Below are 25902 nucleotides of genomic sequence, written 5' to 3'. Positions count from 1 at the left end.
AGAGAGCAAGGAATAAGACCTGCTGCAGCTGCAGTGCCTCGGGCACTGTCTCTTAAGTGTGCTGTGTGTGCAGCGCCCCAGGCAGCACCACCTCACTTGAATACGGGGTCAGAAAGGGGACGAAGTGGACAGAGAAGGCAAAGAGGTGATGTTCTTACAGCTCTGCACATGACAGCACTGGCTGACAGTCACTGCTCTCTCAGGTTATAGAGATTTGCAGCAGAAAGTGGCGTGGATGGAAAATTAGGCAAGTGACAGTAGAAGAAACAGCGGAACATAACGGGGAGGAAAAACAGCAGGCATCAAAAGCTGAGGTCAGCTGTTTCATGAGAATCATTAGGCAGGTGGTTTTGTTCAAGGACCAAACAGCAAGAAGAAAAAGAATAAAGCCTTGAACAAGATGACAGCAAAATAAAGAACAGGACTGCAGCCATAAGATCCCAGAGAAGAGAACAAAAGCACAACGTGCAAGTTAGCAATGCTTCCTAATGCTTAAGGAGGGGTGAAAACATACTGAGGGGAACATAAGGATCCCTGTGCACTCCTAAACAGTCCAACAGACATCCAACATCAGTTTGGTACCACCAAGAGGAAGCCTGGAGGCTGCAGTGACCTGATGGTATCCTCCTGGCCAGGCTGCCTGGACACACACAGCAGGAGCCTGAGCAAGCTGCCTTCTTCTTTCGTGCATTCCCACACTGAGCTTTGTTAATTTAACTGCCACAAAGTCTGCATCAAAGCATTTTTGGGGAAACCAGATCCAAACCAAACCAGCACCTCAGAGAGCCTTTACATCTACCAAAAACACACAGCTCATCTGACAGCCCAGCTGAAACCATTTGCTGCTTTTATTACGCTCCAAGCTAAAGGTCACGCTGTGAAAGCTGCAGAGTGAGCTAATGGATAACGACTTTCCATTTTATTTCCATAATGATTTGACTGTTTTTCAGTGGCCAAAAAAATCTCATTGCATAAACTGTACCAGTCGAGGAGGCCATTTGGAAAATACTGAAAGTTTGTGGAATGAAGAGCCAGGCATTGGGACAGCTGACAGCGAAATGGAGGAACAGTTAGGCCTTTTATAAGAAGTACATGAAAACAGGGATGAGGAGAGTGCATATGAACGCCTCTCAGCTGATGAAACTTGCAGATCAAAGAAAGTCTAACAGTTGTAATCCTGTAATTCATACCTCCAATTTCCTGCTTCTCGTCCCTGTAAACTGAGGGCAATAAAAGGCCAAGGAAGGGGCTGTGAGCCACATGTCACAGTGTTCCTAGGAACTGTCACGGGTTCTTGTGATTCCCTGAAGCAGCTGGGAGAGGACAGGAGGAGCCATCAGCTCCCTCTCCTCCAAAACACCCAATTGGGATGCCACAGGGATGGCTGCTGCCCACACAGCACTGCCACATACCTGCACTGAGCAGCACGTTGCGCGCCGTCGGGTGCCAAGCCACGATGCCCACTCGCTTCGAATGGCCTTCTAGAACTACCACTGGCTCTGTCAAGGACAGCGTGAGCCCATTCTCAGGAATCTGCCATACCTGGAAAAGGGAAAAAGGAAAGATGGTGAGGCAAAGGGCATCCTTCTGATGAGCACATTAGTCATTCGCTTCACGCATCCTGTGCCAAGCCACAGCAGAAGCCTAGGTTGTCACTTCTCCACATAAATGGGAAAACAGAGGGAGGAGACTTTTGTCAAGGCTGAGTGTAACATCCTTCCAGCACAGCACCTGACTGATGGCTGGTCACACCATGAATCCCCTCCACCACTACATCCCAGAGCCATACATGTCAGCTGCTGCCTGCGAAGGACTCAGAAAACATTGCCTCGCTGCTCAATTCCACCTGAACCAGCTGCTGTCCTTTCAAGTTATGCTTGTCCCTCGTAAAGAAGAAGTTGCAGCTACGTTGGGGTTGACTTCTTTAGAAATGCTGGCTGTTTTCTGTCTCACCTACATGGCTCCACATCCTTCCGCTGGTCAGGACAGTCCCAGTGCTCTGATCACACCTCTGCAGTCCCAGCTGTGAGGCCAGAACAGCTAAACTGAGCCCAGGTGGTGCCCTCTGCAATGGGCAATGACAGGGGAGAAGATTCACCCCTGTGGCCCAGGGAAGGAGCAGCCCATCAAAGCTTTTGCTGCAGTTTAGCACTGGACAACCATATTTGAACTGAGTTTGACCTACATCCGGCATGTTAACAGAAATTAAAGGAGAAGCCTTCAACTGAGCACTTATAGCTGCTGGAGGTAGGTGGCAGCAGCAGAGCATGTTTCCTTCCCTTCTATTGTTCGTTTTTTCTGGAGGAGAAGAGGGATTGCCAAGCCCTGCCTGCAGTGCCCAGCAATCTGTCAGAGGTAGCAGGATGACTCCAAGAGGATTTCAGAACTAGGGCAGCTCACTTCCAAACAACCCCAAATGACTTCAACAGTGCAGCTGCACCCCTGCCTGCACCCTCCAGGGTTTCAAACCCTTCCTTCTCCTCTTGCCCAGCCATCCCAGCTGCACCCACAGCACCAGGATGGCATGTGCTGGCTTTCACCAGCAATCACCTTTTTTGTCATGTTACAAAAGAGCACGGCAGCATCAGCAACTGCAGACTCCATCTGAAAGCAAAATACACCTTGCACACTGCAACAAGTCAGTGCACCTGCCCATGACAAGGTAACTCCAGGTTAGAGAGCTGTCAGCTCTCATAGGAGCAGCTTTGTTCGTGCCAGCCAGGGAATAAAAGCCTGACAGCAGCAACAGCTAACGCACGTCTGCTGACAGCAGCTCAGAGCTTCAGTCAGTCTGCTAAAACTGGCACTGGCACTTAATGTAATTATTTTACGTAGGTCTCACAGGAACCACCTCCAAAGCCTTAATGATTCTGAGTGCGAATGCTACGCTGCAGGAAATAGCTGCTGCCTGAGGCAGACAGCAGGGAGGAGTGGGAGTGCTGGGGAGGGGGCTGTGCAGGAACAACAGGGACCATGGGTGCAACCTGGGGCACAGGCAGGAGAGGACCAGAAACAAAGAAGACCCAGAAGCCACTCAAAATGCTTTTCCTCTAGATGAAAAGGCCAGGACAGTTAGGTCTGCCAGAGGCAGGCTGATGTTGTGCTGAGGATGGGGCACGGAACCAGAGCTCTGCTCATCCCAGAGTTTGGGGAGTCTTTGGAAATAGCAAACCTTGACGAGCACAGCATCTTCTTCCCCTTGGAGGGACAAAGCTGTTCTTCCACACTGCTCTGCCCCAAATTCATGCGGCCTCACCCCAAGCGGATGGCTGTCCTGAGCCAGGGCAGCTTTCAGAGCCACAGCTCCAGCTGTGAGGGACCACCAAATGAAGGGTGGGAGAGGAGAGAGGGGGGAACCGCAGGCAGAAACCAATAGAAGGGATTTTTAAGAAGCCTCTGGAGGACGGAGATATGTTTTTTTCCTTCAAGGAAAAGAGGGAAAGCCCCTATAGCTTACAGCAGCTGCAGGCCAGTGTAATCCCCTGCAGATTACACAAACTATTGACCTAATAATCCTGCTTGGCATTGCAAAAAAGCCAGGAGTGTAAAAGGTCGGGGTGTGCTCCCGAGCGACCCGGCCCAGCATTCCTGCGTGGGGAGGGAACCTCCCTGTGTGGGATGGAATGGGCACAGCACAGCTTCCCACGTGGAAGCCTTCACACTGCATGATCAAATGAAGGCTTTCACCTGCATCCCTGCAGGAGCAGGCACTGAGAGCAGCCATTCTCACTGCTGCAAGGGCTCTCCTTTCATTTGAAACCAATTTGCTCCGTGGAATGAACTCTTCTCTGATTGTTAACAAGAAGATCATTAGTGTTCACCTTCTGATGAAGCAAATTTTCCCTATCTGAGAAGGACCATCTGATACCATTTACGAGCCTTTCCAGAATCAAACGTTTTCCAGCTGAATTAAAAAGCCTTCAGTACGTTACAGTCATTCAGCAGAGCACCAGGCATGAATATTTAAATAATTCCTGATTTGTTGGCACAAGAGAATCCTTCTTCAAAGAGAAGCCACAGAAGGTATCCGCATGCCTCTGTGTTTTCAAAGAAGTCTTTCTGAGAACAGCACGGAGCAGAGAAGATGGGGATGCCCCACTGGTATCAAAAAAAAAGATGCCTGCTTTTCCAGTGCCCTAATGAGCCCAAATAATTATCTACTCAGATGCAGTTCCCAGACTATTTTCACCTTACAGACTGACTTTTCTCATTGCTTGGCTGGATAGATTCTCAGAGCCACGTTCTCCCCCTTACCACGAGCCTAGCTGATGCTGATGGGTCCTGTTGTGGCACAGGGTCAGATCCTAAATCCTTAAGTGTCAACATACAGATGGCCTCCGACAATTTAAGTTACTTTTTAAAAGCAGCTGGTGCTTCTGCAAAAAGCCACATCATTTTCCTCCACTGCATCACTGTTTTTTGCATTTTCTGTTGGCTAATGAACAGTTCAGAGTTGAAGAAGCGCTACATATCTCTCCAAGGAATTAAGATGAGTTTATTCAGCGCCAGGCTGCTCAGGAAGCAGGACTCCAAAACCTCTGCTGAAGAAAAGCAAGGAAAACAGGATGCGGAACAACTTGTGCCAAGCCAGACAAGCAATTAAAGCTGGGACAGCTCAGCTCACCGGCTCATCCAGTTCCTCTCCCAAGCAATGCAGGCCAGCCGCGTTCTTTACAATCTCCAGCTCTCTGTCCAGCCCACTTCATACGTGTCCCAGACGATTTGCCCACCAGAAACTACACAAGACCTAACAAGAGACTCAGCTGAGCTTTCAGCCAGCCCTCCTCGATTTCACCTCCACTGCTTTCAATGCAATTTCACAGCCACCATTTCCCAGACCCACACATACGGGGTGTGGGGACAGGATGGCAGTGACCCTGGAGCACACAAAGCCCTGCTCTGTGTGGACGGTGTTGTCTGCTCACCAGGAGAGTGTGGACAACTCGTAATTGAACACTGTCAGTTTTTCTCCACAATTCAGTCCCTCTGGAGCCTTGCAACATACTTGTCATTGCACTTGGATTAGTGACTTATCTTGCCCCTCCAAAGCAGCTATGGACTACAGCTTCGTCTGCTTCTGTTGATGCTCATGTTTCAGAAAGCATTCGTTCTGACTCACAGCCCTTTTGGATTCTGGTTTCTAGAGGAACAAAACAGCATCCTTCAAAGCTCAGTTCTAGCCCAGTAGTGACTGTTACAAACACAGAAGCTTGTTGTTTTGTTTAATATTAAATATAGTAAGCTTTGTTAACATGCTTTGGCTTCCAAGACAGAGAGATCACAGGCAAGAGCTGTCCCAGCATAAGCCACTTGGGATGAATCCCCTCCCAAACATTTTAACGATGAACAGAAGCAAAGGAATTTATCTGACATGATCTATAATAAGATTTCAATATAACATTCAGCCTACAGCATTTCTAAATATGGCCAAAGATCACTGAAGTTATTTGGCATTATTTCATCTTACAAGCATTTTCTTTCACTTATTCTGCTGTGTTTGCATACACAGGATTCCACATCCATCACTGAGCAAGGTCGTCTATTGTTCAGTGCGTAAAACAGGACTGGGGACCAAGGCTGGCAGGTGTAAAAATTGGATCACTGTTAATATACTTAAATAAAAATAAATTTTAAGAAATCCCAAACTTTTGACATCGACTCACAACCTTTGACTAGGAAAAGATGTAAGTTTCAACTTTAAACCAAGGGCTGAAGCAATTATGAAAGCAGAATAGCTTGCTCCTCCCTCTAATCTCCACAGCTTTGCAGCACACGCCACCACATCCATTTGTATACCTGAGATTGGGAACCTCCTCCACCTTCTGTAAAGCACTGCAAACCAAACCAAGCCACTACTGAATGGCACACTGCCTTCCTTCCCTTCCCAAACATCAGATCCCCAGAGGAAGAACTGCTCTTCTACTAGCCCAAGAGAAAACCAGAAAGTTGGATGCCTAGGTAGAAGGCACCTCAGTTCTCAAGCAGAACCAAAACCCACTATGGAGAATGCCCATAAGCAGTCCTCCAGCAGAAAGGATTCTACCTTTGGTATCAGGACAGGAGACAGCCACATGCATTCAGAAACATAAGCACCATTTGCAGCATCACTCTCAGCATGAAAGCAGGCCCACTCACCATGACAGTGCAGTCCTCAGAGCCGCTGGCGATGACCTGGTCGTTGTGGGGACACCAGTCAATGTCCAGCACTGGTCCTGTGTGCCCGCACACCGTTGGGTAGGACTTGTCAATTCGGCCCGTCTGGAGCAGAAAAGCAAAGAGGAGAGCTGTGATATGCTGACAATACAGAGCACATCTCAAACAACAGAGGAAGACTCCTCCTAACGCTTCACTGAGGCTTTTGGTATTCAGTTTTATGGTATTTGGATTATCTTGTGCACCAACAGAGGAAACGAGCCGGCGACTTTCTTCTTGGAGACATCCCGTGGTGCAAGCCAGCTCTGCTCGTGCTTCATGACAGTGGGCAGCCACAGCTAAAGATAACCAGGCTGCAGCTCTAATTGCAGGGTGCTGCAGCGCTTTGAATTCACCAAGCCTGCTCGCTTTCATCCCAAAGGCATTTTGCTGAGATGGAAAGCATTTAAGGCGCAGTTAAGTGAAGCAGAGCACTGTGTTACAGGACTCAATGACAAAAGTGATCCACCGACTGCCACAGCGACGCCCTCACTGACTCCCACCCGCCCCTATGGCACACCTCAGTGCCACCAGCGTGCCACCAAAGTCAGCTCCCCAGCAGAACAAGCCAACAAAATACCCCACATGAGATGGATCCAGCAATGGCAACACAGCACCCCTTCACATCCTGAAGCCAGAGCAAGATTCCCATGGCTGCAGGGCCAGGAACTGCAGCCCCTTCCCTAAAGGATTTTGCTGCCCACATGGATGCATCAGCAAAACACGGCTGACGGGAGGCAGGGAGGGAATGTTTTGGGACAGATTCTTCGCTTCTTGTGTTTAAATATGTGGAAGAAATGGTTGGCATTTCAGTTCTACCACTTGGTGGTGACAGCCTCAGCCTCGGAGCTGGGCACTCCTCCTGCTGATTGCCATGCAGAAGGCTCTCCCTGCTCAAAGCTGGAGGGTCAGAATCAAGCTGGATGTGGGCTTTGGAGGACTGCTGACCTCCAGACCTCTCCTGGTGAGAAAACAAGACAGAGATCCAACAGACTCGGAGTTAAATCACAGGAACACCACAACAGACATTTCCTGAATGGCCAAATTCAGGTTAAAAAATAAATAAAAATGCTACAGTGAGCAGCAGCAGACATCCATCACTTGTACTGCACACCTCTCCCATCTGCATGTGGACTGACCTATGGAAAAAGATTCTTAATAAAGGAATAAAGAAAAGAAATGGGCAGCCCCACCCCCTGCACAGCCACTATGCAGAAAAAGGCTTTAAGATTTATTTGGGGCGGGGGGGTGTTGGTCAAAAGTGAATTCTTGGACTAAAGCTCTTCTGCAGTCCTCCCAGGTTTGAGAGTTTGGTTTTGTTTCCTTTCTTTCTTTTTCTTTTTTTTTTTTTTAATGTAATCTTTTAATTAGTTAAGGATTTAAAATAAACCTCAAGCGCTGATACAGAGCTTAAAATTAACTCAGTATGACTTCAAGAAATTAAATCCTTCTCAAAATCCATTACCGCTCTGCTTGAGCGACACTTCACCGTAACAGCTTTTGATGCTCTAAAAGTTGTGCTTTGAGAAGAGTTATAAAAGCCATAAAAAGCCTTGAGGACCAGTCCTGGTGTGCTGGAAGGTGCTGAGCTGGAGCACGCTCAAAGTTCAGGTCCTTTGGCAGGGGTGGGCTGCCCTTAACAACTGACATATAAGAACAAAAAGCTCTGTTATTAAATCCATAGGGGTCAGATAAGCAGCACGGGAAAACCATTCCCAGCAGCGGCAGTTTTATCAATTAATGTGATTGTCTCCCAACTGCTTCTATGCCAGAAAAGGGTGACTGGCTGCAGGAAACAGCCCCCAGATGGTGGTAAAAATATCACTGGGAACAGCTGCTTCCCCCAGGCCAGGCTATGCTCACCACCACCAAGAGGGAAGTGGCATTGAGTTGCACAAGGAGCAGCGATTTCACCACCCTCACTTTGCAGAAGTCTGAAGAAAGAAATCAGGTTGCAAGCACTAAGCCTGAAAGACAAACTGACCTCTACCTGTCTTCCCTGAGCCGCGTGACAATCCCCAATTCTGCAAAATTGGATGGAGTGAAGCTTGATGCACTCTGGGCACAGATCTTCCACCTCTGGTTGCAGCAGCTGGCCACGCACGTGGCACTCAGGGAAAATAATATGGGATGCAATGGAAGTGTATTGCTCTCTCGTGACCGTGACAAATAGCCATTAGTCACTGCTAAACCAATCACAGTATCCACAGCTAATGTGGAAGATGATGAAGAGAGATGCTGATGGCTCAGTGCAGCGATCCCTTCCATCCCTGCCTGCAGCCACCAAGCTCAGCTTCCACCCTCAGCGCTGCACAAGGCTTGAAGAGCTGCAGCAGCCTTGCCTTGCACTGAGCACTATCTGAGCATAAAGCAGAGGGGTAACAACGCTTGCCCCTCAATTTCCTACAGAAGTAAGATTTCTGGAGCTTTACTGCCTGCCTGCTCTTCCTTAGTTCATCAAGAACCTGATGATCCACTGCAGTCAAGCTGATGGTGATAAAAGAAAAACCATTAATATCTTGCTTTTTTTATCTAGTTGTTGCACGGTTGTCTTCAATTCTCATCTCCCCCACTCAACATACACCATTGCTTGGGGCTGTGAGAGAATCCAAGCAAAATTTAGGGGAAAAAAATTGTGGCCTTCAGAGGGACAGAAGGAGTCCGCAGCCTCACGGTAGAAAGGCAGCACTTCCCATTTGGAGGCTTTATGTAATGGCTCACGCTCTGCCACCACAACTGAGAACTCCCTGCAGCAGCATTTTGTTCTTTGCAAGCTGCAAAGATTTTGCAGAGAGGGGGAAAAAAAAATGGTCCCCAGTCCCCACAAAGCACAGCCCCAGCACCACGGTGTTTGTGAGCAGCTTTCCCAGCACATCAGGAAACTCCCAGCTATCAGCTGCATGGAGCTGCTGCGTGCAGCACGAAGGAGAGGCTCCAAAGGAGCTGCGTGCTGCTTGCTTGTGAGCATCGGTGCACACCTCCTCACCGGGCTCCCTCCCTGCACATTCACCGGGACCAGGATCCCAGATCAGCTCTGCAGTCCTGCTCTGCACCGCTCTGCTCAGTGCCCATCACACACAATCTGCAGCAAACGCGCTGTTTCCACTCTTCTTCCCCGACGCGCACAGCTCACTCCAATTAGCCTATTATCTGCGCTCCATAATGGATACAGATTAAAGCACTTTATCTACGGCTGGCCCCGCAGAGCGGCCAACCCGCGGGTATCGCAATTCCCAGCAAGTCTGGAGGCTCCTGCTGGCGCACGGGGACGGTGAATCCCGGAGGGTCCACGCACAGGGCGGGACGACGCAGCAGCCCGGCGGCACCCGACTCCGCTGACCGCAGCCCCGGCCACGCAGCGGTTAACCGGCTCGCACTTGCCGCGCATTGGCTCGGCCCCCGCCAATCAGCGCGGCGGCTGCCGGCGGCCCCGAGCGCTGTCATGACCATATAAGGCAAAAAGCCGCGGTCGCCGCAGTGCCGCTGCGGCGGGCGCGGGAACGCGCGCGCGCGGCGCGGGAAAGGGCGGGGGAGTGACACGTGCGCGGCCCGGAACCGGCAGCGCCCGCAAAGCACAGCGAGCCCCGGAGGGGTGAAGTGCTGGGGAACCAGCCGCAAAGCGGGGCACGGAGCCGGTGCTGCGCGGGGTTCCTGCGGCCTTTGCCGTGCTGACAGCTCCCGGAGGTCAGACTGTGAGAGTGATGCCCCAGGAGGCGGAAGGGGGCTGCTTTCCCTGTGGCTGGAGCTGCATCAGGTGTTAAACGTTAAAAGCATACCAAAGGCAAGGTGTAGAAGTGACTGCTTTCATCTCCGGAACAAAACAGCAAGCACTATGCTGTGGGAACTCAAACACCTGTGCTAAATAGACTCAATCAGAAGTCAGAATGGGGGGGGGGAGGGAGGAGTGTTCAGGGAGCTGAAGGAACAAGTGTCATTGCTCACAGAGGCAGAAATAAAAGAGGAACACAGGAAGTGATAAAGCACGGCCCACAGCGTGCTGTGCTGCAAAAGAAATCATCAGGCTGAGGGATTTGAGAGCAGCGGTCCTCAGCAACCAGCCATGCCTCAAACCTTGTCGCATCAGAACCTTGGGGAAGTGGAAAACAGTGGGAATGTGGCTGAGGACACAAGTGAAGCCAGGAGGAATCACTGACTAAATGAAAAAAATATATAAAAATAAACAAGCCACCAAATAATAACACATAGCAAGGGGAAAACAGGAGCCTGTCCTGGCAGGGCTGAGCTGCAAGGCATGCAATGTCACAGCAACTGAGCAAGAGGCTTCCAACCCAAATCTGTGCTATGGGACCAGGCTTGGGCAGGAGCAGGACATACAGCTTGAGGGCAGCCACATGCCAGAATGCTTGCAAAGAGCTGCTGAGGAGATGAGCAAAATGCAGAGCTATAGAAGAGCCCGGGGGCTGGCTTGCCTCGTTATAGCTAGAAAGGCAGAAGTGAGAACTTGCCACGTCTGCTCCTGTGATGCACTCTCCATCAGAATGCTATATTCACTTCTGGTCACTTCTGCTATTTATAACAGGACAGATCTGCACAGAGAGCTAAGAAAAAGGGCTGATAACAGACAGAGCATTTGGAGAGTACGGCTAAGAGAGGCGTGAGGGTCACAAAGACAAAATGTTACTGAAGAGGAATACTAGCTTTTCTTTTTTCCTGATTCACACAAATACAAAATGCCATCTCAAACAAAAAATAGGAAGGATTTGAAAGAATGAGGAAACACCAGGAGATGCTGGAACACACCACAGAGCACGCTTCCTGATCTGGTGCTCCTCTGTTGGAAAGAACCCTTTTTTCTAAAGGGTTATGAACCCAAATCTAACTGCTTCTGTAAAGCAACACCATCAAAATACTTCAGCTTTAAGTCTGTGTTAAAATCAGTTTGCATCAGTATTGGACTACTGATTCTATCTAACATGGCAAGAATTTATACTAAATGCATAAATGAAGCCAGGAGTGCAATTTTAGAAGCATCAAACATGCAGAATTGAGGAGAGCAAGAAACATTGTCAATATGATCCCCTATCATTCTCAAGGACATTCATTTCCCTTCTATCTCATCAAGCTATCCATCTTACACATTGTAAATTTTCAAAGGAGAAAAAATTCCTGTGGAAACAAATCACTAAGATGAAGTAATGCATTTAGGTTTGATGTTTCTCGCTTTTGTTTTTAACCATGAACACATGAAGGGATTGGGGTGGCCAAGAGCCTGTCAAAGGTTTTCAGGTTAGCATTCTTGTAATCTGACTGTGGTAAAAGCTAGCACATCAGAAAGGGAGAGGAGAGCAGCACTCTCTTGCAAGGATGAAAGATGTACTGTGGTTTTTCCACGTGATACCTGAGGGCAGAATGAATTTATAAGAATTTATTTCAGTCTCAGACACTGCTCCTGCTCATTTGTACAGTCTTATACCATAAAATTATGAGACTGGCAGGGAGATTTTCATGCCAATCTTTACAGCTTCCTCCAGCTATTTGATGCAGCCATTTTTGTATCCGGTGGGCAGCAGCCTATCATTTCTGTGTGCTTTACAAAGCATTGGCCTGAGGAGCTACAGAAATATTCAAAGGAAAGAGAAGTAAATTGTACATATAGCCTCATTGTGAGATTTTTTCTGGAGACTGAGCAGCATTTGGCACAGAAAAAATAAGGAACAGACTAAGACTAAGCTTAGTCTGCTTCTCTCTGCGTCAGGTACTAAGGGCTAGCAAGACCTGGCTGCAGTGTCAGAGCCCAGACAGAGCCACACGGGCTGGGAGAGCTGCAGGAGAGCTGTGACAGCCCTGGAGCTGTTGTCTCACTGAACTAGTTCTCATCTCACACCACAACAACAGAAGTGTAACGACAGGACAAGCAGCAGCCAGACCAGCTGTGCCATGGTCGCAAGGGCTGTGCACACGCACTGCAGGGAGAAGCACCCAGCTGTGCCACCCACTCCATCCTGGTTTGCAAGAAGCATTCCTGAATTTAGTGATTCTCACGAAGCTCAATGAGCCAAATCCTAATGGCCAAAAAACCTGAGTGCAGCTAGTACAAATAGAGAGGCTTTAGGAAGAGCACGAGTTCTACTCGGAAACCTCTGACATAAAGATTTTCTTTAGATCAGTCAAGCAAACTACTTATTTACTGTGTTTAATGCACGGGAAGCGTTACCCTGATTCCAGCAGCATTACATGTGTTCCTACACGGCACAGCCGAGCAACGTTTGTCACAACACAGCAGAGACTTCACAACCGTAGCGCCGCTCACAAACAAGCACTGAAGTGACAAGGGAAAGCTGAGCACGTTAACAGCAAGAAACTCAGCAGCACTCACCTTGTGCAAAGGCAGCACCAGGAAGGCCCCGCCGCCGCTCGCATCCACGATGATTGCAACAAACCTGGGGTTCACAGCACAGAAGGAGCTGTCCCAAGTGACGCGAGAGACACGGATGTCATCGTAGCACTGGTCGTTCTTCACTGCCTGGCCAAACACATGCCGGAATTTGCTCTGTCGTACCACTCGCCTCATTGTGTCTGTAGAGAAAAGGGATGGCAGAGGGTGGTCAGCCACATGCAGGGATGTGCTGCTTGTCAGAAGGCAAGTCAAGGGCTTGTCACCTCGCTGTCACCCAGCCCCACCGCTACACAATGCAGTTTCACACACTGCTGCATTCACAGGGAGCTTCCTGCAGCCCTGCTAAGTTCTCAAGTTGTTTTACATTTAAAAAACAACACAGGTTACCTCATCCCTGACACAACCAAACCGCACGTTCAAGGCTGTTTCACAGAAGGAGCTCACTGGTTAAGTGTCAGCACTGCTATTGTAGACGCTCTTTCTGCAGCAAAGGAAGTCCCTAATCCTAAAAGCAGTTTTTAGACAAGTCTCCGCATATTTTCAGGGATAAATCTGGGCTTGGATTGAACTTGTTTACTTTCAAGTCAGACAGGGTCCAGAAGATGTAAATAAAAATGCAAGCTCTCAAAATCCGGTGTTCCTGTGAAGTGGTTCCACATGTCAGCCAGCTTCCACTTCTTTCTTCTCACTCCAAAATCTCACAAAAAAAAAAAAAAAAAAAATTAAAGTTTCCTAGGCAGAAAGGAGTAATGGAAACAACCTAATGACTCAAATTAACTTAGCGTGTCTGTAGCACTTCTCTTGAGACAAGGATTTTCAAGAAGGCTTGAGTTAAAATAGAGGGAAACTGACCAGCATGGAAAATTCCAGTGCTGGATGAAGACTCAGGTAGGGGACCTCGCATGAATCCCAACCCTGGAAGCGAGCATCCGCCTCCTGTCTTGCTTCCCAGAAACTTCCCATGTGGAAACAGGGCTGGGAAAGCCACAGTGCTTTGCAAAGCTGCTCCCTGCAGACCCAGGCTGATGCCCAAGTGAGAGACTGAGCAGGGTGCAAGCATGCATCTCTGCTTTTTGGTGATGAAAGGCTGTGCATCCATCTGATTGCAGCGCCTTTGCGTGAGAGCACTGAAAGAGACTGCAGAACGAGCGCCGTTTGTAGTCGTGAGGTTACAAAGAGCTGCAAAACTGGAGCAAAGCACTCATCAGAGCTGGGAAATCAGCAGTCACACGGTATTTGAAGAAAAGAAAAACGTTACAATTAATGTCACAGACAGCTACAGAGCAAAACGCTCCGCTCTAGGTGTTTGTAAGAAAAAAAGCACTCTGCCTGCTTCCCACAAGATCCCCCTGAGCACCATGCAGCCCCACTGCCCCCTGCCATCACAAGGTTCTGCCCAGGTGAGGGCACAACAAGGATGGTTTATGACGGTCTGTTCAATCTCTCAAATGAATTCCATTATTTTGAAGATACAGAAGTGCCACAAACACCATTTTGTAATCACAGGGTTGTAGAATGGTTTGAGTTGGAATGGGCACACAGCTCTAGCAGTGCTCACAGCCCCGTCCCTTGACCGTGGCTGTGTGCAGGGATGGGGCACCACCAGCTCTCTGGGCATCCTGTGCCAGTGCAGCTTATAGGAAAAAAAGAAGAAAAAAAAAGCAATTGTAATTTTTAAATGCAAAACGTTGTGAACTATTACAATTCCCAGATGAAAAAAGCTAGATGCAACTTATTAATGATTACTGTCACCTTCCAGATGAATTTAGGCTTCCTCTGTCAGTTAGTGCGGTTGCACAACGCACGTTCTGCCACACATTGCACTTAAAACCACGGGGCTGCTCTGGGCTGGGCACACCCAACGACAGCACAGCGCAATGGAAGCCACCAAGCAGCAGCAATGTGAGCACGAAGCGCGGCCCGCCGGCGCCATTTTGTGCTCTCAGCAGGCCTCAGCAAAGCCTGACCCAGGAGCACTTCAGCTCAAAGTGCCTGAAAGAAACAAAACGCGTCGTCCTATTGCTGCTTGAGGACTGGCAGAGATGTAGCATGCAAGAAACACAGCTCCACACCCAGCTGCTAATCTATTGCATAGATGCAGAGAGGCTGGGCCTACTCCCAGCGAGCCATTAGTGCTGCATGGCAATGGGACACAGAGCTTTGGGTCCACTGCTGCGAGTCCTGCCCTTGGCACTGGTTCTGAGGGCTTCCAGTGCTGCTCCCATCCCCACTACCAGCCACACGCTGCCTTGCTGGTCACATCGGCTCCCTGGTGGGAATGCAGCCTGTTCTCATCCCACCGATGTTTCAGAAGAAAGTAAAGAGAGGGCTTCGAGCTGTCTGGTGGAGTTAATGTGCAGCAAACTGCCCACCATCAACATATGGTACATGCAGGGGTTTTCTGATTTGTCTGCTTTAATGCTGAGAACATGGATAGGGCGGTTAATAAGAGGGATTGTTTGTATAGCTTGGATAATTATATCTCTCCTTCAGTTCATCAACACCTGAACACCATAAGGAAGTCCCTCTCAAGCATTCTATTTTCTCCAGTAATAAAATCCTACTATGCTATTTCCCTCATTTTTACCATTTCCCAGGATTTTTAGCATTTGAAATTTCTTGTTTTCCACAACTGACATTTAAAATCACAGAGAGCCAGAAGTATCCCAAAATACCCCTATTTGTTCCAAACCGATTTGTTTGAGCACACCTTCGCTGCCCTCTTCCCCCACCTACAGCTCATCATTCTTAGCAGGAGCTCTCCATGATGAACACATGGTGAACAGCCTGAGTCCTCATTTCCATAGCAAAGGGAGTGATTCTTGGCTTTGGATCACAGCCATTTTGATCTGGCTGCTCTCCAAAGAGAAGTGGGGAAAAAATAAATGTGCAGGCTCCAGCTATAAAGAGCAGCAAGTATGGATCTTCCCGCACAGCACAGAAAGTGGGCAGGTGGAAAACAACATGGGTTAGCTTGATCCTGAGCACAACAAGAGTCATGCTATCCCTATGCCAGCCTCCTGTGAAAATGCAAAGAGCGTTTAGTATCCTAATTTGTCTCTCAGTGAAGTGTGAAGGATCGCTCTTCCACCACCCACAACACGAGCAGAATTTGGAAGCTCCATCCCTGGGGACACCCAAGGTCAGGGGATGGGGCTCTGAGCACCTGATGGAGCTGTGGGTGTCCCTGTGCACTGCAGTGGAGTTAGATCAGATGACCTTTAAGGATGCCTTCCAATTGAAGAGATGCTATGAATCTAATCTGGTAACTGGGCTGGGACAGGTCCTCCTGGTCATCAGCAGAGGTAGGGCAGCACTCAGCCTGCCCACTCGCAGGATCATACAGTGAAACGCCAAAATTTATGCCGATCTGATGTCTGGAAAGAGTGATGCAGCCTTCAGTATCTGCAAAACCCTGCAAGGCTTCTGGGAGCCAGAGCACATCCACAGCCAAACAAGGCCGGGCTTGGGCAGCAGACTCAGTGTTAAGCTTTCAAAAGAGAAGGATAATTAGATCGTGGTCGCTGCTGCTAAATCTGAGCTGAGGAACTGGAACGATCTTCGTACACTTGCTAGACAGGAAATGCTTTTTTTTTTTTTTTTTATTGTAAAGTACAACTTTGGAGGATTTAAAGCCTCACTGCTGCCAGTTGAAAGGAGTTTGAATTTTGCCAGAGTTACAGCCCTCAGCAAAATGAGAACAGAAGCGCTCGACGCCCTGCAAAGACAGCGACAATAGAAGTGCTGACAGCTCTGTGCCTGAACTGATCTCCTGGACCTGCTTGGGGGCACCGACATCTTGCGTGTCCTGTGCAGGACACAGCCGTCCACCTTCAGTCTTTTCCTCCCCAAATGTCAAGTGACATTCAGCTGAATTTTACCTCGCATTCAGCTCCGTCTCCCACTGCCATATGGTTCAGGCTCCGGCCTTTGTTCCAGTCTTTAAAAGGATCTCAGAAATGCAGAATGCCATCAGCCATACTTGCACAGTGATACTTTTCATCCCGTTTCTTTCTGATCTCCCATCACGATGTGTCACAAGAGTTACCATGAGTTTGCCCATTTTCCTGTTTATAAAGGATTTATCTGTCTAGAGAAACCAACAGATGTATTTCTGTGGCTTCGGAGGGTTTTCAGGCTGCTTATGCAAGAGGAAACGCATCCTGCTAGGGAACACTTACAGGAAAACCCCCCACTAATGGCAAAATCCTGCTCAGCCCATGTGATTGTGATCCCTTCTGGAAAGAGCGACATTTGAAAGAAAGGGCTGGATTCAGGCACAGCCAGCCGGAGGCTATGGCTAAGGGAGGGGGGTACAAAGCAACCAGCCTGGGAGAACGGAGCTTCCTTATAAAACGCTGCTTCTTTTGGGGCTGGAAAGGAACAGGGCTTTCCCTTAAATGGGAAACTTGAAGATAAGCAAGAGTTGCATCTGTTTATGGTAAGCCCCAAACTCCATTCAGCACCAGCTTTATTGAAGGGATTCCATGCGCTTCAACGGCGGCTTTGAAATAAATTCAGTCTCAGATAATGATCAACAAATGCAAAGCAGATAAGGAGAATGACCAAGGCACTGTAGGCAGTTACCAGAGCAAATCACTATTGATGCCCACCATGAGAGGACACCTGCCTTGCTGCTGACATGGAGAGTCCCTTGTGTCCCTGCCACGATGCTATCTCTCTATGTACGATTCTCCCCCAGCAAGGGGATGGTGGGTGTGTGACTGCTCCATCCCAACACACGTGAGGAAGGGAGCAGCTGAGCACTGCCCAGGTATTTCCTAATCTCACGCTGGCATTTCTTCATCTTGGAGTGCTGGGTTGTGCAACCTCAGCACATCCTCTGTGCGCCACGCATGTGCGCTGAGTGCAGTGCAAACATACATCTGCCTGCAGACATATGCTTCACAGCCTTACCATACTGCACAGGACAGCACCTTAAGAACATCTCAGAGGAAACATCCAGCAAAAGGAAAAGCTTGCCAGATCATTTTAAGGGCACGGATCACTAAGCCCGAAGCAGCGTGCCAACCTGCAGGAGTTACCCAGGCAAGCAGTGCTGGGCAGGCTACGATGGGTTGCACAGGCTGCAATGTACAACGGCAGTCAGAGTGCAGAACCAGCACAGCACCAGCAAGGCTGCAGGAGCTCATCTCCCTTCCTGAGCAAAATCAATGGGCACAGTCTCATAATGTCTTGCCATATTTAGGCAGGGGGAAGCAGAGGGGAAAAAGTAAAATAAGAAATCACATGACCACAAAAACTGCAGCTCGCCCTACCACAGTGCATGAAAGCTCTGGTAGGAAAGGGAACTGCTTGACTCAGTCCTACTCTGTTTGACTTCACACTATCACCTCTGTGGTGTACCATTTCAAATCAATTCATACTGAGCCCACTGCTGACAGAACTTTTGTTTTCAGATGTTCAGAGTTATTTAAACGCAGGGTGTACACTACTACAGATGGTCACAATCCCAAAATACATCATATTTGCGCACAGATTATTTTCAGTCTTTGGTTACTTTAGTCTAGGTTGAGCAAGACTCTGCCATCTGATTTCACTTCATTTTAAAGACAAAAAGCTGCAATCTGAACTCAATACTGAAATTTCCAGCTGTTATACCACTGGCAAGATTCTATTTTGGGATGGGAACCCAAGCCACAAACTACCAGGGAATTTGATTATATCTCAAGTGGGGAGCACAGCACACTCAAAAATGTAACGCAACCCAAACTTGAAATAAGCTGGAATTGCAGTCCTGGACAAAGTGCAAGGTGCTAGTTCTAACCTGTGAAATACTTGACACCACTGTTTTTCAGAGCTGTACCAACGCTCCCATCTCACACACTGTTGGGAAGCATGGCCCCATGCGGGGGCTGATGCTCCTCACAAGAACATGCAGGGATGCCGTGGATATTTTCACCTGAATTGCATACCTGGAAATCTTCATCTGCTTGGGTGCACAAGCTTATTACTCACATTATTTTGCAGCTTTAATCTTTACTGACTAACACTACACCATTTACTGTAATTTGCAGCAGGTGCTCTCCTGCTGCCTACCCCAACAGCAGTTTCCAGACAAACCTCCTTCCTAGCCTGCATCTTTTGTAACACCTTGTGTCATGCCACAGGCACTGATAAGTGATGTGTCTGGGGATACGTGGATGACAGCAATTTCATGTAGACTGGACAAAAAGGATCACTAAAAATGAAAAACATGTCATAACCAAAGACAGGGGAGAGCAAAGCAAAGCAGAAGGCATTAAAACCCAGGACAAGATCTCACAATGGCTTATAACACGTGCCTTCCCCATGCTCTTCTGCTAAAGCCTTCCTTCTCCTCCACTTTCTCCACTGGAATAAACACCAGAGATCGCTTCCTTGCACATTGTACAACATCTACTGCCAAGAGAAAGCAATACACTTCCAGTGTTGAACAACAGCCCTATGAACTTCAGCCAGAGACATTACACCAGCGTGATGGAAGATGCTACTTACACCCCTGGGGACTGAGTGCATCACCTCAACTGTAAGAGCAGCATAACCCACAAAGTAGAGGGCAACAGGGCTTCAGACCACGCTCTGACCCTGAGGAAAACACAAGACAGAGAGCACAGCCCCTGTGCAGAGCTGCAAGTCAGCCAGCCTGTTCTGACAGCCAAGGAACCCTGTTAAGAGAAGTATGCAGATAAAATGCTTGCTCCATACAGCTGACCTAGTTCTCTTATCAGTGCAGCAGAGCTAACGGGGAAGTACCAGTCTGTTTGAGGCTGCTACTCCAATTTGCTGAATTCTTCTGCTCTCTTGAAGGTTACATGAAGCTTCTTCTGAGATCATTTGTATTTCTGAATGACAGACCACAAGCCTTTTCCTCTCCCTTCTTTTAACCTGGGAGATGAGCTTTGGCTGAAAGCACAGGAGCAGCTAAGGGTGGTTGTTATGAATGCAGAAAGAGCTCTTCCCCACCAGACCTTCATTAATTTCTTACCAAACCATTAGTCTCACAATCCAGCAGAAGCCCACCACATCCCACCATTCCCAGCTAATTAGCCAAGGCACAAGTGCTTTTCTCTAGGGCAGCTAAGCCCTACCAGCAGGAAAGGACTGTATTTTCTCCTGCAGCTTGAATCAACCATAGGTCCTCAAATGAAATAAACTGCAAACCTAAGCCTGCGTGCGACAGGAGCTCATCAGTATCCACTGGACCCAAAACAGCTCCTGATGCAGGAATGCATCATCTTCAGTGATGAACCTAACCTGGAGGCCAAACAGAAGCAGCACCCAGGAGCTGGGAGCCCAACATAAAGAATAACAAGTGCAGGATTTCCCATTCCACACAAGTCAAGAGAAAGTGCGGTCATGAAGGTAATTTGATTAACACGGTGTTTTCTAAGGTAAGCATGTTTCCTGTCGAACTTCAGTAGCCTTAAGACATTACTGGGAACATTATGCTGTTTCTCCTTGCTTATAGCTAAGTGGATTACACATTAAAACCCAAAAAGATTCATCAAAAGGAGAAATCTCCAAAGGATTTGATGAACCGTTCTCTGTTCCTCCTGAATTCCAACACGTCACAGTGCCCAGATGTACCACAGAACTACAAACACTGAAGATGCTTTGAAGAAAACCTATCTCATGGATGAAGTGCTCTCCAAGCACCCCGCAGCACCTCAGCCTGAGCCCCACAAGGAAACCCAGACCCACGGAAAGTGTTTTGCTATAAACATGAAGGCAGCTGGGATGCAAATTCCTCACCACTTTGAAATAAAGCAGAAACGTCAGCTCAGCACAGCCAGGACAGCAGAGCTGCCAAGTGTGACTCAGACTGACCGAGCTCTGCAAACGGCCCAGCCATTGAACCAGATGATCTTGGAGGTCCCTCCCAACCCAAGCCAATCTACGATAATTGTCAAAGGCAAGACAGTATCTTCAGCAGAGGAGACACAGAAGGTTCGGGTTGGACAAACATGAACACATTTCAGATTTTAACACCGGACAAATAAGCTGCAGAATGAATCTCACTTCCCACAGCTGGAACTGGCATGTCCTTCTCCAGATTTCCATCTGCTGTCCTGCCAGCAATTCTGGCCAAGCAGCCTGTAATTCAGCGAGCGCCACTGTTGTCCTGTCCTGTTTCCATAATGAGTAACTGGAAATCAGGGTTGGGCTAGATCACAGCATCATTAACACTGGAAAAGACCACCAATATCATCTAATCCAACCCCATACACTCACCAAGCCCAGTAGCTGTGTCCCTCAGTGCCACATCTCCATGTTTCTTGAACACCTCCAGGGACACTGAACACACCACTTCCCTAGGCAGCCTGTGCCAGTGCCTGACCACTCTTCTGGAGCACAAATTGTTCCTACTGTCCAACATGAACTGCCCTGGTGCTACTTAAGGCTACTTAATCACCTCTTGTCCTACAGCTGTTACCTGTGAGAAGAAGCTGACCCCCACCTACCTGTAGAGAGTGATAAGGTCAATCTGCCAACTCAATTTTAGATCCCTGTCCCACAGTACCAACTACAGCCACTCCGATGTTTGCTTTAACCAAGGGCTGAGTTTAAGCTTCTCTGTCCTACAGCAGCTCTGCTCATGGACCCAATGTCTGGCACAGGCAGCAGAGACATGGGCACAGCCTGGCCTCGGGCAAGGCAGGCAGGAATCACAGCCCCTGGTGACCTTTAAGCTTTACCTACCTGCTGTCTCGACAGTCACGTTACCGCATGCACAACCTCAGCTTTCAACCCTCCGACAGAGCTCCTGTGGCATTTACAGCACTGCGGGAGGAACAGCCAAAACAACAGGCAGCATCGCGTCGAGATAAGCCCCAGCTGCTTTTCATGTGATCCTTCGTAGTGCCTCAGAGCTCCCCTTGTAGACCAATGTGGCAAGCACTACATAAAAAGAACCAAGAGATAACCTTTGCCCCCAGAGAAACATCAGGGAGCGAAGCAAGGAGTGCACAGATAACACACGAGCATCTAAAGCATGGTGAAACAGGGGGCAGAATCTGGGCTGCATTGGGAGAAGCTGTGCAGAACCTGAACGAATCGCTCCAGAGATGGCTGGGGCCAGGAAAAGAAATGCTGAAGGCACAACACACAGCTCAGAGCAAGGACAGCTGTGCCTCCACGCCATGCTGCACCAAGGCAGGGCTGTGTCTGGCAGCTGGCTCCCCATTTCTTCCTGCCTTGCAAACCGACCTCAGCAGATCAGAAATGAAAATTACTCTCCCCTCCTCCCCACCCCAGGACCATTGAAAACTCAAAAAAAAAAAAAAAAAATAATTCAATTAATCCTCCCTCCTCCAATTCTGAACAAGGCAGCTCTGTGGGCACTGACTCCATTCTTCGCTGCAGTGCTTCCATCAGTCACACGGTATGAAATGAGCTGAGCAGCTCAGGGTGCGAATGGCCATCTACCTGCACACACTGTGACCTGTGCTGCTGCAAATAGCAGAGCTGCCCAGCCCCACACCTGAGGAGCCCAGCACAATGCATGACCTCCCATTTCCCATCCGGAAACGAGAAACATTTGCAATGCTAACCACAAGCCAACTCCAAGTGTACACCCCAAACCACCCTGTGTTCAGGATAGCAGCATGCACTGAGTGACTGTGAGTGGCTTGAGTACTTCCAATGAGTGGAAAAACTGTATCTAGAAGTATCTCTGAGACACCAGCACTGCTGCCCTTGCCACGAGTGTGCCCATGGCCATCTCTGCGCTGAGCAACCGGCCAGCTCCTAGGGGGCAGAGCAATTACTCCAGCTTCGGTATTGCCTGCTAATCCCTGGTGGTGCTAATTATCTCCATTATCAGTCTGGCTGACTGTGCCTGACACACACCCAATATCCAAATGTGCAGGACCAGAGGATGTCAAATCCCTGCCAGATCCAAACAGAAAGAGAATCCTGCCAGAGGCAGCATTACAAGGTGGCACTTGATGCATTTACGTGAGATAAACAAGAGCTTCCCAGGGACTGGAGAGCACAGTCACTATGGCAACTACATGCAGAACAGGGACCGAGTTCCCACATTGCAGAGCACTCGGACGACCCAAAATCCCAGATCCTGGAGCTGCAGGTGGAACGCAGTACCAGGGCACATATGGAATGCAGACAAAGATGCTCCGGCCAGCCAAGATGTGGGGATAATTTGCACCTATTCTGGAGAGCCATGAGAAAAAAACAAGAACCTTCCAAAAGAGGACTGACTTCATCACAAATGGCTGAAGCTGCAGAAGATTGCAGTCGGTGTGCCGAGATGCGCTAGCAGCATCAGGCTCGACGTAATCACTTTAAGTCAGACCCCACCACTACTCTAATGTTATTTCCACTGCTTTTCCAAATCAAATTATTAAAATGGAAACCAAGGAAAACCCAATTAAGACGAATCAGGAGGCCCAGCTCAGTGCCAAGCGGCAGTGCTGTAACTGAGCCAACCACCTCCGGCTTCCCCTCCAAACCCAGACCTCAGCTCAGCCATCACATGCTGATAGTGAGAAACTTATCATCCATTGCTTGTTATCAGCAAAGAAAAGAAAAAAAGAGAAAGCAACACTGATGAAGAAACAAAGCGATAATGCTGAAGGAATTACCCTTTCTCCTATGCAGACAATTCCTCCTTGGTATCTAAACCATAAACAACGTTGTGTTTTGTCACCTCTGAGGCAGGGAGACCTCTTCTATCGCAGGGCACCAGGCAGACAGGCTCTGACAGAACTGATGGTTTCCTCCCCATGAGGAACAGACACCATTTTCCTGATTTCTGTTGAGTTCCTTGCTAGCTCCTGCCCTGCAGAGCTGGATTTTAGAGCCGTTATGGTATTCCATCACAGGTCTGCCCCAGTTCAGGAGCACTTGGTGACCTCTTAGAAGGATGATCGCTGTTAAGAGATTACATCTGTCTTATTAGCATGAAGGATTGCATGGCAAAAGTGTAAAGAAAAATAATCTATCTGAACAAGCACACAGCAGTGCCTAAACAGTCACCTTCCATTTCATGCCCAATCACTACCTCCAGCCATATCCTGCTGCTCGTTCCAACTGTTTTTTACTCACCACGTAAAACTACAAGGCTCATTTACAGCAGAATGAATGCCATGATGCTGTAACCAGGAAGAATTTCACCATGCCTATTGCAGAGGAGCACCCTTCACACTGGGTGAGCTGACCCCAGCATCACCCTGAAGTGAAGTCGCCTGCTGAGCAGCCAGACCTCAGAACAACTCGAGGAATCCATTTTTGTGTTATTACTCAGATGGGAAAAACAGAATGAGAAAATCCTAACAGCAGGTAGAGAGTGCAGAAAGCCATCCCTACCTACATGTGCACATCTGGAACCGTCAGCACTCACCCCCATCTGTCCTGAGACACAGCTCTCAGTCCAAAGCCTTTCTGACCCGAAGTTCTAAGCGGGGGAGGCTGCAGGGAGAGAACTAAAAGAGAGCACAGACATATAATTCTTATGCCTGTGCCCTGTTATGCTGAAACTGGGGCGCTTCAAATCCTCAGCGAGTTCTGCTCCAACGCATCCTTACAGGAGGGCTGAGATTATCACCAAAGCCCTCAGGAAAACAAAACCAAAACAAACAAAACCACGTTTTAAAAGCCAAGAGAAAATGTGCCTGCAAGCTCGCAGAAAAGGACATTCCTGGCCCTGGGAGTGGTGCAGCGATGACCTCACCGAGGCGAAAACCCAGGCCAGGAAGTGTTTTGCTCATGTCTTCCAACTAGGAAGCTGGCATCCGAGCTAATTATATTTCCCAGCAATCAATAACCAAATTAAAAACATTAACATAAATTCTCCTACTACTGACACACAACTTTATGCTGTAATGAGCCATTTTATGACACAGTCATTGAAGTCTCTACCATTAAAGTTCAGTGTGATGCATGAAGCAGCCACTGAGTGCGGACCTCTCCCAGCCCTCTGCCGTATCTCTGAAGAAGGCTGATATTTTACCCTTCTGTGCATTCCATCCCATTGCCATTACACTGAATCTGTCTTTCGCTTGGAGTGCATCCCAGAAGTGACAGATGCAATAAGCATGAAGATTTAACTTGAAAAACACAATGATGTTTGAAAGGCAGCTCACTAGAAGACATGGTGGTGCCAACAGCACACATAAAAGAGACACAAAGTGCTGATTAAAGCGATCTCTATGCAAGGCTACAAGAGACCACTGAAAAATTACTGCCAAACACACACTGACTTCATCACAACAGCACTTCATCTGCTACCTTTGCTTGCACAGTTTGCAGCAAACATAACTATCAGCCGCAACACAGCGCTGTCAATGAGTGCACAGGGATCTGCTCTTCCCCTGGAGCAGGGGGTGATTCAATGGGGTCGAACACAGCCCTGTGTGCTTATAAAGGCACGAGGGGGAGTAAGCAACACAGAGAGCAATTTGGGTATAGCCCAGCTTGAAATGAAAGCAGAGCTGCTACTGGCAAAGTGGAAAGCGCGCCGCAGAGTGCTGCATTGCAAATGTCACTCCTCCACATCGCTGCCATCCTTCTTGCTGGGTCTAATCCACGGCACAGCTGCATGAATGGGCTGAATGGGCATGCTCCGACACACAGCCTGCAACTACAGCTGGGAACAAAAAACCCACACCGATGCACAGCACTCACCCTCCACAATAGAACTGCATCAATCAGTTATACTTTTGTTTCTAGATAGACTGGAGAAAAACAAACAAAAAAAAAACCAAACAACAGAGAGAAAGCTGTCTCCTGCAGCACATTGTCTGGATGAAGGCACAACAGAGGGATGCTTATGCATGTCAGAAGGCTTTCTGTGCAGCGCAGCAGAGCGGCAGCTGACGGCAGAGGCGCGGACAAGCAGCGTTCCGGCCCTCGGCGTGCTGCTGCCCGTGCTCAACAACAAAGCCCGGCGGCGGGGCACAGCCCGGGGCAGCCGGCATCGGGACAAAGGGCGGCTGTGCCGAGCCGAGCCGAGCCGAGCCGGGCGGCACAGCGGGCGCTGCCGGCACCCAGCGGGCGGCCCCAGCCCGGCAGCGCTCCGCCGGATGCCGGAACCGCGGCGGTGCCGGAGCGTTTCGCTACCTAATAAGGAGGCGAGCGGCGAGAAACCGCGGTTTGCAACCGCCCGCGCTCCCAGGGCGCTTCCCCCGCAGGCCCCGGGCGCTGACAGCCGCCTCTGAGGGAAGGGCCCAAGAAGGAAGGGCCCCGCCCGAGCATCCCCCGCGGCCACCGGCTGCTCCCTCTGGGCGGCCCCGCCTGCCCTCGCCGCCCTGCTCGGCCCGGGCCCGGCCCTACCGCCTCGCCGCGGTGCACGGCCGCCCCAACTTCGCCGCCTCCACCCTAGCGGGCGACCC

At 49.1% G+C, this 25902-nt stretch overlaps 1 protein-coding gene across 3 annotated transcripts in view; it reads right to left on the bottom strand.

Annotated features, from left to right (window-relative positions):
• The window catches only part of CORO1C (coronin 1C), a 37425-nt gene that overhangs the window by 4304 nt on the left and 7219 nt on the right, over window positions 1-25902 (bottom strand). For 2 of the 3 annotated variants that reach the window (XM_042829136.1, XM_042829137.1), the window contains exons 2-4: window positions 12530-12729; window positions 6136-6258; window positions 1413-1542 (exon numbers count right to left, since the gene is read on the bottom strand). In XM_042829136.1, coding sequence (XP_042685070.1) covers window positions 1413-1542; window positions 6136-6258; window positions 12530-12724 — 448 coding nt within the window. In that variant the 5' untranslated portion in view covers window positions 12725-12729. Of the gene's footprint in view, window positions 1-1412; window positions 1543-6135; window positions 6259-12529; window positions 12730-13127; window positions 13243-25902 lie in introns of those variants that run through there. The other variant, XM_042829138.1, reaches the window with a different exon arrangement.

The sequence above is a fragment of the Centrocercus urophasianus genome, unplaced genomic scaffold, assembly GCF_019232065.1.
Source record: "Centrocercus urophasianus isolate 14NV4802_14NV808 unplaced genomic scaffold, USGS_Curo_1.0 seq_30, whole genome shotgun sequence".
NCBI classification, from domain to species: Eukaryota; Metazoa; Chordata; class Aves; order Galliformes; family Phasianidae; genus Centrocercus; species Centrocercus urophasianus.
This window is presented reverse-complemented; position numbering and strand designations above follow the sequence as displayed.